Source organism: Diadema setosum, chromosome 4 (assembly GCF_964275005.1).
Source record: "Diadema setosum chromosome 4, eeDiaSeto1, whole genome shotgun sequence".
Lineage (NCBI taxonomy): Eukaryota > Metazoa > Echinodermata > Echinoidea > Diadematoida > Diadematidae > Diadema > Diadema setosum.
Genome location: NC_092688.1, coordinates 16,677,438 through 16,694,110, shown reverse-complemented (window position 1 = coordinate 16,694,110; position 16,673 = coordinate 16,677,438). Strand labels below are relative to the sequence as shown.

General features: G+C 39.3%; 1 protein-coding gene across 5 annotated transcripts in view; it reads right to left on the bottom strand.

Annotated features, from left to right (window-relative positions):
* LOC140226951 (probable RNA-binding protein 19) overlaps window positions 1-16,673 on the bottom strand; it is a 110,163-nt gene that overhangs the window by 76,859 nt on the left and 16,631 nt on the right. For 3 of the 5 annotated variants that reach the window (XM_072307382.1, XM_072307383.1, XM_072307381.1), the window contains exons 15-26: window positions 16,202-16,317; window positions 15,466-15,562; window positions 14,670-14,780; window positions 13,915-14,115; window positions 10,011-10,167; window positions 9,066-9,154; window positions 8,546-8,612; window positions 7,371-7,509; window positions 5,820-5,936; window positions 5,284-5,389; window positions 4,476-4,599; window positions 3,573-3,927 (exon numbers count right to left, since the gene is read on the bottom strand). In XM_072307382.1, the coding sequence (XP_072163483.1) occupies window positions 3,860-3,927; window positions 4,476-4,599; window positions 5,284-5,389; window positions 5,820-5,936; window positions 7,371-7,509; window positions 8,546-8,612; window positions 9,066-9,154; window positions 10,011-10,167; window positions 13,915-14,115; window positions 14,670-14,780; window positions 15,466-15,562; window positions 16,202-16,317 (1,392 nt within the window). In that variant the 3' untranslated portion in view covers window positions 3,573-3,859. The remainder of the gene's footprint in view (window positions 1-3,572; window positions 3,928-4,475; window positions 4,600-5,283; window positions 5,390-5,819; window positions 5,937-7,370; window positions 7,510-8,545; window positions 8,613-9,065; window positions 9,155-10,010; window positions 10,168-13,914; window positions 14,116-14,669; window positions 14,781-15,465; window positions 15,563-16,201; window positions 16,318-16,673) is intronic. The other 2 variants (XM_072307385.1, XM_072307384.1) reach the window with 1 other exon arrangement.

Here is a 16,673-nt window from a genome sequence, read left to right as displayed (position 1 = left end):
TGCTCTAAACGGTCATCAAACTTTCATACCAATCCCCCCAAGTCATCATACTCCATAGCTTCTGTAAAAATAGTCCCTGTGCAAAACCCATGGCGGGGCATGTTGGCTGCTGTGTCTCTCTCCTTGCTCCCTGCTGCCACTCTCACGACTGTACTGCCCGTGTGTTCTGTACTTTTTGCTGAGTCTTTCCTTGTGTACAGCTGTGAAATATCAAATTTGTGCTGCAATATGGAAAGTTCTGATTCCTCATATGCATCCAGTTCCTCTGACTTATCAAATTATACACCCGAAAGCTCCTCCTCTGAAGACAATTTCTCAAGGATCAAGGATCGATGACAAGGAGTCGACCAGTCCCACTAGTTCAAATTCGTGTGGGGAGGGAACATCCACCCAGAAGCGACGGAAAAAGTATGTATCAATACATTGATTTTGTTTTGTGACTACTATAAATGACGTTTGACAGTAGTTGTTGATTAACTAGGAGTTGATTTGTCTTAAGATTACCTAGAATAAAGTAGAAATAACCATTAAGGCCTACTTTCATCTTCAGAGTTTGTATTCAAAGTGATTTTCAAGTGAGAAGGTTTCAGTGATGATGCATTCTTCCAACAAGTTAGAATAAATGATCTTAGCTATTTTACATTGTTAGTGCAATGAAAATAATGAGAATGTTACTCATCTTTCTCATCAACATTATCATCATGATTATAGAATACTTATACCATAGAATATCTGTAAATAGGTTTTCTTGTCTCGCATAATTTGTCAGGGTACAGCGGAAGAAGAGAACCAAAGCACCGAAGCGGACATACTTAGGCAAAGTGAAGACATCCCAACTCCCAAGGTGAGATGTCTGGACACTTTCTTTTGTTTATGACAATCACCCCTCTTTTTACTTCCCATGAAATTAGAGGTTGTCTACAGAGTTTAGCTCTTTGTGCTTTTTGTACTACTGTCTTTCTCAACACTAGGATATGACAAGACTTTCATTTTGTTGCATCATTTCAGAAAATTCAAATCATACGATGATGAAGATTCCAGCGTGCCCAACCCTCCTCCTTTTGCCCATGAACACTGCACTGGCCCACAACTTCCTGCACGCACAAGGCAGCAGATTCAGAAATTTGCGACACGCACAGCCCTAGATTTTTTCAAATTGTATTTTACTTTGTCCATTGTCCAACAGATCTGTGACTTCACAAATATGTATGCCGATGCCCATAAAGATGAGAAGAGCTCATATCATAGCTCGTACAGTGGAAAGGTTGTAATCAAATAAATGGAAGTCATTCTCCTAGTATAATTGATTATCTCCACACAAAAATTTCGTGATGATAGTGAGGTTGCCACTGTTGAAACCAGAGAAATACGAAACTGGAGCCAAGAATTCCATGAACCAAGCAAGTTATACTGGGTAACATGGATGCCCAAAGGCGAAAGTGATCATGAGCTCCATGGAAAAGAAAGAGATTGCATCAGGAAAAGATCATTGATGCTAAACTGCCAATTCTGGGAAGGACAAAAACAATTCCCCCCCCCCCCCCAAAAAAAAGGGGGGGGGGGCAATTAAAACTTTGATATGAATGTAGAGAAGTATGTGTGCTGATTTATGACCGGCAATGCCATGTTTTAATGCTCCACTACTGTTCTCTTTTTACTTTTACCATCATTCTACAGCCCTTCTTAACAGACAAAGCAGCTGCTTCAGGGGGTTATAATCAAATAAATGAAAGCCATTCTCCTCGTATATAGTTCATTATCTCCACACAAAAATTTCGCGATGATAGTGTCACGCATTTTGGTTCAGATATTTTATGTAACATTATGTATATAGCAATACATGTTTTTCATTGTTTTCAGGAAGTGCCCCATATCCCCGACTTCAAACTGTAACGGAGACGAGGGAGAAACGAGTGGTGCAGGAAATTCGTTCAAACCAGCGCCTCTTCCAATGGGGAGGAAGCCGCCCAAACGGAAGGCCACGTCGTCGAAGAGGGGCCGCGACTCCGACACCGAAGACAAAATTTTGGAAGCCATCTCGACCATGGATGCCCGTCTCTCTGCGGAAATAACCGGACTTAGGGCGGAAGTGAAAGCTGTGGAGAATGCCGTCACCACCTTATCAGAGCTCGTTGAGGGAAGAGGGGATGATGCAAGAACCTACGCGGAACACATTCAAGCTAGTTTCACCTCGGGAGTCAACCACCTGGCTTCATTGCTTGGGAAGCAGAAGAGAAAAATACAAGCAAGAAATACGAAACTGGAACCATGAATTCCATGAACCAAACAAGTTATACTGGGTACCATGGATGCCCAAAGGCGAAAGTGATCATGAGCTCCATGGAAAAGAAAGAGACTGCATCAGAAAAGATCGATGTTAAACTGCCAATTCTGGGAAGGACAACAACAACCCCCCCCCCCCCCACAAAAAAAAAAAGGGGGGGGGGGCAATCAGAACTTGTTGGATATGAATCTGGAGAAGTATGTGTGCTGATTTATGACCGGGAAAGCCATGTTTTAATGTTCCACAACTGTTCTCTTTTCACTTTTATCATCATTCTAAAGCCCTTCTTAACAGACAAAGCAGCTGCTTCAGTGGGTTATGATCAAATAAATGGAAGCTATTCTCCAGGTATAACTGATTATCTGCACACAAATATTCTTTCACATGACAAAAAGAATCAAGCAATGTCCTAATCAGAAGAGAGGTTAAATGAAGACATAAATATTACAGAGGACTATAGTAAAACTCCATGAGTATTCACATTTGTATGCCAAATGTTACTTTTTTACAACAGGTCCTTGTAAAACTCCATGCATATTCACATATGTATGGTGGGTGTTACCATTTTACAACAGGTTCAAGAGACTCTGTCCACAGTTTGGCATACACATAATTTTTCACTTAAAAATAGAAAGAAGAATTGAACAGTCAATGTTCAATTCATAAAAGAGGTGAACAAAAGAGAGAAATATTACGGAGGACTCTCATAAAACTCATTGACTATTCACATTTGTATGCTGGATTTGAACTTTATACAAGACTAAGTCCCAGTTATTAGGTCTTAAGTTTGGCATAGAAATGACAAACATGTAAAGTATATCACAGCGGAATCAAACATGCCAGCTACTTTGTTTCCGCTCAAAAACGAAAAAAAAAAAAAAAATGATGTATGGACGAGAGCCCACACTCCTGAGGAGTCATTTATGTCATATTAAAATCTCAAATGTGTCTATGCAAGTGAATTGAATCACTGCTGGTACCAGCCAATCTTTTACAAATTCAATTCACAGGAACATTTAACAAAATAATATATAAAACGTAACACAATACTTGAAACTTCACGTAACAAGTAAAGCTGACCCAATGGGGTGTAACACTCATTGTATCTGACACATGAATAATCTTGTGTCAAGGATGAGTTTTGGCAAAAGAGATATGCACCAACACATTTTCCCCAAAACTTGGGCAACATGAACTTTGACTGTTAGTAGAAACATGCTCAAATATTTGTGGAAATTAGCTGGAATGAAGTCAAATGGCAATGAATAACAGCAAAGCCAAATCTCACTCTCTAACAGCACATTTCCATCATCCACAACTTCCAAATCTGTCGCAGACACTTCTCGGCAGGTCGAGTCGGAACATGTCGGCTCTGTGAGAGCCAAATGTTAACTCTAGCTCCTTTTCCGCCCTGCTGACGTGAACTTTTGTGAACTGGCGTGCCGCTGATCCCGTCTTCGCCGGCAGTCGCGTAGCAAAAAACATGATCACTTGTACCACAACCGCAGCGGAAGCTATCAACAATACCTTCAGCCTGCGACCGGAGGAGATCTGAATGGTTCCCGCTTGACCACTTCACTCGGCAGCGGCCAGTGTAAGGTGATCAAGACGGTCAGATTTCTTCAGTTTCTTGCTTGATGTACCTGTGCATCGTGGATCAATGACAGAGAAGGCAACTGTTAGTTGAGCAAGCATGAAATAACGAGTGCCTTGCATACAAGAGTGTCAGTGCATTTTTATTGTTGGATTTTCATAGGCATATGCGATGTGTCACGCACACATCAAATATAAATATGCAATCACAATTGGCATATTCCACAGACTTTAAACTGCCTTAGTGAATTCCAGCCTAGAGGCTCATATATTTGGTCTGATGATTGTATTCATCTCACAGCATTGTTAATAATTGTAACAGGTAGACAGAGTCATACTATGGCACTGACGGAACAAATGCCATGATTTTATCTCATGATAACTATAAGAAAGAATTTTGAAAAATATCAATAGAGGCAAAAAACTGATCAATAAATGAAAACTATGATAGTATATTCCTGCACTGGCAACACTTACAGCCAAATACTGTCTTTGTGTATAGCTATTGGAAATGCAGAGCATCTATTAAATGAGGTTGCTACTCTGAAATGTTTCACTTTTCCCTACTTTTAGGAACTTAAGCAGAATTTGCACATACCATCGGAGTAGAGGTCCGCAGTCTTCTTGCGCAGCTGATCAATGGTCTGCTCACTCTCGGCCCACTCCAAGACCAGACGTCTGCCGTAAAGATGGCTGCTGTGACACAGCGAGTCAAACGCCCTCTGGAGATAGGACAGAAGATAATAAGAACATGAAAATTTCATATGCAAAAGAGACAACTTTTTGCACCACATAAAAGGATTATAAGTACTGTGCAAGCTGTTTCTTATGACTGCAAATGCCAAGGAATGCCAAGGAAGCAAGATGCTGTGCAAACCAAACAACAAGGCATATCACATAGGATACAATGGAATGACAGACACCCAGTCAAGATTTGGTGACCCAAATCTAGACAATGATAGGAAAGTTTTGATAACATTTGGGTACACACAGAGGTCATGTACAAATATGGATTGTGCAATGTCAACATGTATGAGCAAAATTAGTGTGGTAACATTCCCAAAATGTATGATTTTGTGGAGTTACTGCCAAATTCAAACAGTTTTGATACAAATACAGACATTATAACTTACAGCAGAATTCCAATTTGATGTATTTTTCCAAAAATAAGCACAACAACACCTGCTCATTATTAACATTTTTAATCTTTTACTTCATTTTTTTTTTTTTTTTTTTTTTGGGGGGGGGGGGGGAAGGGTATTTATTCTATTTCAAAGTGACAACTCCAGAATTACAGTAGATGCATGCTCAGGGATAAAATACTGTAACAGTAACGTGAAAATGACCCTAATAATGATGAACGCGAGTCAGAACAGCAAAAGATGAGAAAAGCGGTGATAACTTACCCTTGCATCTTGCTTGGAGAGAAAGTCCACAAAACCAAAGCCTCGGTGAGATCCTGTGCCACTCATCTTCTTTGGTAGCCTCACAGATTTCACCTCTCCAAATGTGCTGAAAGAGAGAAAGTATCAAATGTCGTTAGCCACAAATATTTTATGTAATACCTTTATATATATAATACTTCAGTTTCTTTTAATTAACTTGCTCTTTTAATTTTCTTCTTCTTTTCCAGGTTAGTATCTGAAAAGCTCAACACTGACATGCCAGATTTTTATGAATGAAAAATGACAAAGAATAAAACAAAGCACCAGCCTGTACTGCAGAGTATTATCTAAAGTGATAATTTGCATCTACAAATTGAAGTTCTGGTATTGCAACCATTAACTGTTGAACTTTGTAATTGTAGTAACTGTGTATAAGCAACAATGAAAGATACTTTTTGAAAGCTAAGAGATTGCACGCATTATATTCATAAAACAAAAACTTTTTTATGCTTTATTCAAGCATTAAGGACTTCACATTCACTGCCTGAGCCACTTACACAAAGAGTTGTTTGATCTCACGTACTGACGCCTCAAATGGAATGTTGCGGACCAGAATCTTGGTGGATGTTTGCTTTTTCTCCTTCTGTTTCCTCTTGCTAGAACTTTGCTGGTTCCTATGGGCACAGCGAGAAAGTAAAAAATTTGTACATATCAATTTGATAATAGGACATTTTTCTGTATATTCCTATTTTGAATGTTACCGATTTAGAGTAAGTTTCATGGTGTACTGATTGCATCTTAACCTTGACAGAATGATATGAATTTAAAAAGGCATATCTATTAACTGTCTCGCAGTGTTTTCATCAAATGTCACGTAATATCTGCGAGCCATCTTGCCTGAACAAAAATTACAGAGACTTTGCACACAGTCGAGTTTGACGTGGGGTGCACGATTGTGTGTTCAGCGCATCTTATCAACGCATGTCTCTGCCAGAGCTTCTAGATATAACCCTCGTGCCTACTCTGTTCGTGTTGGCGTGGACCCCCATGCTACGGCATGTTTCGTACACTGGGGCCACGTCAGCACCACCTACGGCTCGCCCTGATACCAATTTGCATAATTTGCATAATCTATTTCTATCAGTCGAGGCACATTCTTGGAGTACTTGGCATGTTGCCAGAACACAAGGTGGTTGGCAACGGTGTATATTTCATTATTGATTGTGAAAAAGTGTTCGACTGTATTTCTGAGTGATTCTCAGCCTATGCTTGGCCTATAGATCTGTACGAAGTTCAGTATGTCTATGTGCACTGTCTTTTCCTTTTATTTTAACCCTAAAAGGGCCGGGGGGAGGCAGAATATGCCCCCCCTCAACGTTTCGCGCTATAATTCTGTAACACGAGAAGGCCTCCTCGCGAGGCTTCTTGACTTTGTTTGTTCCAAGTCTCGCCCAACTTTTGAGACCAAATTCAGGCCTCAAATTAACCGACGGCCACCGATGGCCATGGCTGTCGGTGACCCTCTCGTTGGCCGCAATGCCTTTTTTTCCTTGATCAAAGTTACGGCCAAAAAAAATGTGCCCTTTTCTTGTTGCCGTGGTGCCCTTTTAGAATGAAAGTTATTATTTATGACGTATAATATGCCCTTTCTCAAAGTCTACACTTTAATATGTTTGAACAACTTTCCTGATCTCAAATATCATACCTTCAGTTCACTCGCGTCCCAATATATCTGATTCAAACTCAAAGTATCTTTCCAAGATACGAGATGACGTGTAGAAGTCTACGTACATGTACGCCCGACCGGCTTTTACCGTCCCGACTGCCTCCGCAGCGCAGCAGCCATAGAGTTACTAGCTAGGCAGCGGCGGGCCGGAGCAAGTGGTGGCAAGCCATGCTAAAAAATGCCAGGCCTGTCGGACGGCTGCGAGCATTGCCATCTCTCTTGCTCTGCATTCATGCCCGCATGCTCAAAGCAAAATGGCGCCGGAAGTGCTCCAAAGCGAGCGCAGCGCACGCATTGAGAACGTACTGTATTACAGAACCTACATCAGGGGGGGGGGGGGGCATCAAGATAAAGAAGGCATGAAATGGAGGTGATTACTTACTGGGTTGTCGTCCTGTTGGATACCTTCAGCTCTAAGGCGTGTCCATCCACTTCCACATGCTGGTATTCCTTGATTGCCTTTTGGGCGGAAGCCTGCTTCTCAAACTCCAAGAAGCCGTATCCCATCGATAGGAACTTACCTGCAAAAAGAAGTTAAAGGCATAATTTTCCATTTGCAGATGAAACAAAAACCCAGAATTAGTGCTTTTAAAATAGTTCAAAAATGTGAGTTTGGGATAGAAACAACCACTGTAAAAATGTGAATCCGTATAATCAAGTATTGTTAAATACACAAAATATGAACAATAGTTATAATAAAAATGTTGCCAGACTAAACCGTCTACAGTTATGGTTTAATGAGAAAATAATGACATCTCCTTATATTTTAGGCTTTATTGCAAAAATTTCATATGGTAGGATGTTTTGTGACACAACAGACCTACACATATGCATCAAATGTGATATCTTGAACATTTTTTTAAATCACTGTTCCCAAAGGTAAACAGGACCTTTATTTGACATTCATTTCATCACAAAATAATTTAAAGCAACCCTACAGTAAATGTACATCAAATTTGCAATTAATATAAAAATGCCTACCTATATTTACAATATTGGCCTTTTATTTTGGTCATAGAGGAAATCATTTTTTTTTTCATTCTTTCGTATAGCAGACAGAAGAAAGCATAATTTCATACCTATATAACATATTGTATTATATATCACATCATTTTTTTCCACTTGCACATTATATCCCATTAGGTCTTATCTCAAACAATTTTTTTCCTTAAACTATAAATTAACATAGATTAGAATGATAATAAATGTTTCAGAGAAAACCAATTACTATTAAGTTGACACTTCTTCCACCTGCGCGAGAGATCAAGGTCAGTCCCCAGCCAGAATTTTGGACTCGACAAGCTTGCCGGGGGGAGCGGGGAATGTCCCATCGAGCGTTCATGCGATGGGATTGCCGGGGAAAGTCCTGGCAAAAGGGAAATTTCCGGCGAAACCGGGGATCGTCTGAACGCAGTGTATCTGAATGCATTGGTTTACATTAGCAACTTCAGCTGAAAATCCACTACAATGCATCATTCTAGCAAAGATATGTCATTTTGAACATTTTGCTTGTTCACAATTAAAAAAATAAAAAGTATGTTGCATTTCTTTACTTACCAGTGTTCTTTACATCCTTTTTCCTGGCAACAGTAACATTCCTTAATGCTCCACACTTCTTGAAAACCTGCATTTGTAAGCAAACCATATGTAAATCAACATATTATTTTAACAACCACCTAACATAAATTACAAGCAAATGACATGGTTGGTCTATCCATGCCAAGACAATGACATCAAATGTTTCAAAATATTCCAATTTCCAGCGTCGTTAGCATAGCACTCAGCATTTTGTGCAGCATTTTACATAACTATCTTGATATCATTTTCGAATAGACTCAAATTACTGTACAGCCTGGAAATTCTGTATAGGTAATCCTACTGGAAATGCAGAAGAAAAGCAGATAATGTTTTGGTGGTGTTTTTTTGTTCTAAAGTTACCAATGAATTGCCACTTTTAACTTACCTTTGTAGCAGCATTTTGTTTCTCATATTTGCTCTTGCTTGCACTTCATGACCAAGAGACAATTTTGATAATAAAACGATGACAATGAATGGGACAAAATTCATCACTTCTTACCTTTCTCAAGGTGCTCTCCTCAGTTTCAAAGTTGAGATTCTTGACAAACAGGACGCTGCCTTCCTCTGGTGGGCTGTCGCTGTCTGATTCTGGTGTGAAAAAAAAAAAAGAAGACTTTTCAAACTTCCTTTGAACGTTCTTTCTGTGTTTGGTTCCCTCAGTTTAAAATGCCATCTTTTTCTGTGAGGATAGAACTGAGTTACCTGTTCTACGATAATTTCTGTAATATTTAGTTTATGTATAGACCGATTCGGGTTCGTGGAGGGCAGCAGACAATTTGTGGCACTGGGAGCAGCCATGAGCTCATTTTGAGGTGTCTTAGCCGACCCCCCCCCCCCCTCCTCTCCCCCACCCCCAAGGCAACATGTTTATCGCGCACTTGTAACAAAGGTTCGCGCACTAAGCAAGCATTCGCGCACTCAGTACGAGACGCCCATTGGCTAAAACAACCATGCATTAGTTTTTCATTCCGCGTGGGGAAGGGGGTGGGGGAGAGGGGAGGGGGGGTCGGCTGAGACACCGCAGTAATGGCGCTGCCCATGCCAAAAATACACATAGCGCGTCACAGAATCGGTCTATTGAACAAAAGAACAAATAAAGAGCAGCTCCATCTTATACAACCGAAAAAATACAAATGTAATAACTTCCAAAACTGGCTGTAACCTTGTTTCTCATTGTTTGTGAATTTTGTTGAAATATTACATGCAAGAGAAAACTACTAGGATGCATTTGGACATTGTGCGTATGCACACAAATTCCATCAAAGATTAGTCAGGCGATTAGATAAGACAGAATGTACAATCATGTTGCCGAATTATTTTGTAGGTTCTGGATGCTGCCAAAATCAGACTTTGCATGTACATAGTTTGTGTTTGTCATTAAAACACACACTGATGACTCTTTCCTGAGGAAGCTAAATTTCAATGAAGTCTTGGGCTTGCTTACCAGGCTCTACTTTCATTTCTGTCTCCTTCCTGTCAGAAGCTGTATCCATCTTTTCCTCTGTGGCAGGTGCTCCCTCCGTCTCTTTCTCCAAACTCTTTGATGATGTTCCAAAGACGTCCATTGGTGCCCATTCCAGATAGAGGGGAACATGCTTAAACTGATGCAAAATGAGATCAGAGAAAGAAATTTTATCAAACTTTTATTTACCACACACAGCTGACTGAGATATACACAAGTACTGCAAATGGAATACAGTTCACTCCCATTATAATGAAGTCATCAGGACCAGCGTGTTCTGTTTTGTTTTTGTTTTGTTTGTTGTTATATCAAAATTTCGTTGTAACCGGACAATAAAGTACATGAAGATAATAACAATAATAATTTCGGGACCTGAATTTTTATTTTGTTGCACAGAGAATTTTGTTATTACCATGTTCATTTTTAGAGGAGTGCACTGCATTTGAGAAAATCAGAAGAAAAGAATCTAATATTTGAATCAAAATCAGTGCTTATTAAAATTTAGGTCAATTTGTCTTTCATTCACATCAGTCATCAAAGTTCATGTTATGTCACTGTCCTCAACCCCTCATTCAAACTTGTTTACTGTTTTGCCAGTATCTAATCTTATTGAAATAAACAAGAAACAGGTGCACAGGAAATTCTTCCAGTGCAGTTTCTTTGTCTTCACATTCCACAGTAATGAAAGGCATGCGAGTTTCTCACCTGTCACTACAAAGGAATGCAATTAACATGAGGCAGGTACACAAGGGGTACACACCTGTTCTTTATCCCATTTCTTTCATTTCAACCTATGATATTCTCACTGTTTGTCATGTAGTTCATTATCCATCACACTTCAGTAAACATAAAATAGTCAGGTCGCTTAACGTCAAATTTTGAGATTACCATTACACGGCGGATAAAAGCACCAAATTTGGAGAGATGACTCCTCAGGACCTACTCATTGACATTTGAGTAGGAGCCTTCTGCAAAATTTTTATTTTCATGGTATAAATGCTGAATTTCATTTTGCAGAAAATTTCGCGGGAATGAAACTTTCGTAAATTTCGAGAGGAGCTGACTTTCGAGAGGAGCTAATATCGCAAAATCAAAATGCGCGCGATTCTAAACAATGCATTTGATGCCAGTGGCAATTTGCGGAAGTTTCATGCTGCGAAAAAAGGTCGTCGACTCCAAGTCACGAACATTTCATGTCGGGAAAATAACACCGTATTTATGTATCTGAGAGAGTAAAGTAACGAAAACAAGGTTCACATTTTGTGGTACTTTTTTCATTTTTCATGGAGCTGGAAAACATGAACCCAATCTTGAATTCCATGATCAACAAAGCATTTGAAACATAGAGGTGGTTGAATTAATTACCGATTTATGAAGAGAATAATGCTGTCGAGGTGTCACAGTGTAATGTACATTTGCCAGTTCAGAGTTATGTACATAAAGCATAGACCCGATATTAAAGGGGCTGCAGATCGTTTTCTAATTTTTTTTTTCTTGGGGGGGGGGGGGAGGGAGGGGGCTCGGACCGTTGACGGGAGTGTTCAAGGGTCAGTGATCTCCCCCTCCCCTTACCATTAGAAAACGTTCTAAGCCCCTTTTATAAAGTAACTAAACTGGGAATAGGGACCTACACCACAATGTGACAACTCAACAGCATTTTCTCTTCATAAATCGGTAATTAATTCACCAACCTCCGTGTTTCAAATGCTTTGTTGATCATGGAATTCAAGATAGGGTTCATGTTTTCCAGTTCCATGAAAATGAAAAAAGTACCACAAAATGTGAACCTCGTTTTCGTTACTTTACTCTCTCAGATACATAAAAACGGTGTTATTTTCCTGACATGAAATGTTCGTGACTTGGAGCCGACGACCTTTTTTCGCAGCATGAAACTTCCGCAAATTGCCACTGGCATCAAATGCATTGTTTAGAATCGCGCGCATTTTGATTTTGCGATATTAGCTCCTCTCGAAATTTACAAAAGTTTCATTCCCGCGAAATTTTCTGCAAAATGAAATTCAGCATTTATACCATGAAAATAAAAATTTTGCAGAAGGCTCCTACTCAAATATCAATGAGTAGGTCCTGAGGGGTCATCTCTCCAAATTTGGTGCTTTTATCCGCCGTGTAACGGTAATTTCACTAAGCGACCTGACTAAAAAGAGTCTTCTTCACAGGCAGCAATGTATAAAAATTGCAACTGAATAGCATCCTTCAACTTTGCAAAGCAGTGAGTGAAGCTGTGCAATTTTTCATACCTTTTCTTCATCAAATCTGAAACAGTTGCTTTTAATCATATGTGTGCTTCCCACTTTTTCTTCACTGTCTTCTCTCGGTGGCTGATTTGTTTTGAATTCATGGTCGAAACATTCAACTCGCCATTGAGAAGCTCACTGGCCACAAAACCTATGGTCATCTACTAAGTATGACTTTGAACAAACCTCTGTCAAGATTAAAACCAAAACATAAACAATGCTTGCATTAAACTATACATTGATGGTAATTTTGCAATCAGTGGTAACAATTCATGATTTCTTGACTCTGAGTATGGAGTAGTGTTGGTAAGGTAGTTATCATTAATTGTAAAGTTACTATAGTTTTATGTAATGGGGCTAAGATCACATATAGGAAGGAGCTTTAGATTTGCGATGCAGACATTCAGAGGACAAAAAAAAACAAAAAAAAACAAAAAAAAAAACAACCCTGTTCTGCGCATGCACAAGACCACCTTTTGATATCAACCTTGAGTCGGCCCCAGTTTTCACATCAGTTCTGGGCCATTTTCAAGAGCATTTGCTTGAATTCACAACACAGAGAGCTACTTCATGCAATGAACATATGGGCACGCCATTTTACAATGTATAGGCCGTGTCTTCACAAAATCATCGTTTCGTTTATTCATTCCAATAAAAGATCAGTGGTTACATAACACACAAAAGTACTTTGCAACATGACTCCCTACTGATATACATGTAACATATGACCCCCAGGATTCTAGGGTGAATGTCCTCTATTCACATGATGTGAGAAATATATTCCAAAGTCACTGCCCACACCTACACATTCATCCTGTTTACAACATCTTTTTCCGCCACACTCTTCACAACACCTACACATTTACCTTGTTTACAACACCTAACTCAGCCACACCCTTAATCACACCTGTCAAAAACAGGTGCATGGAAAATTCTTTTGTCATGACAATGCAACATGATGACTCATTGGCTATTTTGCTTCTTGAACTATAGAGGAATGTAATACATACAGAACAGGTGTACTGACAATGCTCTTTGTGTTCATTCAGGTTTTTATAACAAAAGTTTACATTGTAGCTTGTTTACAGAAAGAAAACAATAGTAAGATTTGTGAGGTGAGTAGAAAGTCACCTAAGGTAGCTAAACATTAAAATGCAAGTACTAAATGTGTACTGAAGTGTTAATGGGCATAAAATGAACTAGGCCAATACAGCTGTAGAATTAATCACTTATAGAGTGCACTGCTTTGACTGAGTAAATGGGGTGAGAATTGATTGGATTAGTACAACAATGCAACATTTCATATTTGATAAATTTAATGACATGTATTTTACTCTAATAGACCTTACTCCTGTTAATGCCTATGACAAACTACATCACTGTAACAAGCCCCATAAAAGAAATAATGCAGAATAAAAACTGGTGCATCAGAATTGACAGACTATAACACTCCAAGCCCCTTTCTCTTTCTTTAATCTCTATGTCTCAGAGGTCACAGTTTATGCATTACTGTTCTCCAACAAGCACAATATAAGGAAGAAAAGACAAGCATACATTGTACATGTGGTAGTACTGCACAGATAATGAAACAAATAAACATTTAGTCCCAACAACGCGAGTCTTCCAATTACCTTGGTATACGCCAGTTTGTAAAATGCCGCCTTGGCCTCTGTTGGTTCCAGGAACTCAACGATGGCAGTAAGCCCAGCAGGGGGCATGAGGACCCTTCCCAGCATGCCATGCTTGCCAAAGAGATCCCTCAACTCTTCGGGCTTCGTCCCTGCTGGCAGATTCTTGACGAGGAAGACAGACTTGCTTCTTGCTGCTGCAGCCTGCATCAAAATCAGCGTTTACGATAAAGAGAATGATGCAGATTCTTATAACTGATGCTATGCAAACCATTATAGTGCTGAAATCTTACTCTTGACAATATCCTAGGACAATGGTTTCAAAGTGACATTATGAAGGAATAAATGAAAAACTTTATGCATTGCACATACAATTCTGAGTACCAGTATATTTATCATAGAGGAAAAATAAAATAAAACAGTCACAAGCACTTTCCAACAACAACAGCTTATCTTATACACATAGGAAAAGGAAAGGGTAATGCAATTAATTGATTGTAGAGTTTGGAAAAATAGTGAATAGACAAATTTCATTATTTTGCAAGCAATATGCACATCATAAACAGTTGTCATTGCTCTAACAAGCTGGTATGGTGAAATAAAATGTAACGTAACGAAACAAACATCTCTGACAAGCTCTGCTGGGCATCGTTCCCCTTCACATATGAATGAATTCAAACATTTCCAAGATACACTACAAAATCTCTGGCGAGACAATCAGCGTTAAAAAAAGAAAGAAAGAAGAAACACATTCTCACCTGGCTGAAAGAGTCTAGAGCGACGCCATTGTCTAAGAGAAACTGCCTCGTCTCAGCCACAATTTGTGTCTCCCCAAGGGCCATTCTGACTCCAAGACTACTGCTTGTCTCCTGGACAATTGAAGAAAAAAAAAAAGAAATGTTTTGTAGTCATTGAGAACATTGGAGTCTCTTATTGCAAGAGAAAGCTTGTACCTAAGACCAAAACTCGCCATTAAGATGCCTTTGACACAAGATGTTATTATCTATTTTACCTAAATGCATGCTTAAACCGTGCAGGTGGGCACAGACTGTACATCAGACCTATTCCATGTAGTTTCCAAAGTTACGCTGACATATCTATCAAAGTCGATCATTATTTGTGCGTATAATCAAATGAAAAGTTTTGGTAAGTTGATCATTGTTACAAAGACAAAAAGGCACAGGAGTATACAAGAAAGAACCATATAATTGATGTACAAAGGAAGAAAAGAATGATTGTGAGTACAGCTAGGCCCAGTGGAAATGAAGCTAGCTAAGAAATGGGAATGGGAGTGAAGGAAACGTAAAGACTCAGAATTTACAATAGTATAGAGTTGATATGAAATAACAGTCTCAGAAGTGTAGAATCATCATACACATTTTGAGATTAACAAGACAAGTCTTTGACTATCAAACAAGAACTGAAAGAAAGTTTCTCTGTACTTCTACGGTGAATTAAAGAAGAGATTGTTGATAAAAACGTTCACACACTGCCCACACAAATGAAGGCACGAGAACATGGGTAATCTCTATGGAGTATGGTACCTTTACATACCGTATCAAGGACTTCCCCTTTTGTCATCTCGTACTTTTGTGCCATCACATCAGCAACCGCGTTGGCAGATATGAAGAGAGTGTTCCAGTTATGTGAGCTGTGTATACGAAACGAACAAATCCCAACAACAGTTAAACACGAACAATGAAAGGAATAGGTCAAGAAATTGTCCATCCGATATAAAATATTTGCATTACTGGCCTCTTGGCAAAATGGATAAAAGTGTGTTTCTTTGTGCATGTGTATTGAGAATGTCATATAGAAAGATGAGATTGCTTTGTGAGTTTTCTATCAAGAGACACATTTCAAATTACCAAAGCAGACCACATGAGCACCTGGCAACTCAAAATGCCAGTGTTTGTTAACCTACGGCGAGTCAAATTCACCTGCTGAAAGACTAGGATTCATTGTTAATCAACATTTGCCTCCAGACATGTTAATTGCTTGTTGGTTCATGGCTGTATAGACTACTGGACAGTTCTAACCTGGACACGCATTCAACAAATATCATACTCTCCGATGTAATATTCACTGAAATAACCGGGCACCAGTCTCAAAGTACATTTCTTCACAGGATTTAACAAAAACAAATGAAAACCATTTACAGAAGTCAGGCATTCTTATGGACATCAAAACAGCTGAACATTGAGATGAACAGACAGCTCAGTGACAAACTTCTCCACACAGACTTAGTGGAGGAGGCTAGAATGGAAGGAAGGAGGAAGATGGGGAGTACCTGCCACTCTGTGCCTTGGTCTTGGCTGCCTTCTTGTTCTTGAAGGAGGATCCCTCCCTGTGAGTCTCTTCCTCCACCTTCTTCTCCTTCCCTGGTAAGATGTGCAGCATTCTCCCCTGTTGTATGATAAGAACCCCATCCATGTAAGGCACATGTTTATGTTTACAAGCAGTAAATTGCCTCAAATGCCACACAAGACATGCAGTTATCTTTAGTTGCAGAGAAAATCTAGACATTGTGCATGCACATGCAAACATAATCTATATATCAATGGAGAACACAGGATTACTAAAGTTACACTAATGCTGCCCGACAACACAAACACCTCATCTTTACACATATACTTTTGAGGATGAACCGACTGGATGATATTAGGACAACATACTGGAGAAGACTGGAAACCAGTAGAAAGTAAAATTTGTATGTATTGATTTATTTTGATACTTAAATCTCAAATGGTTCCACTGTAATG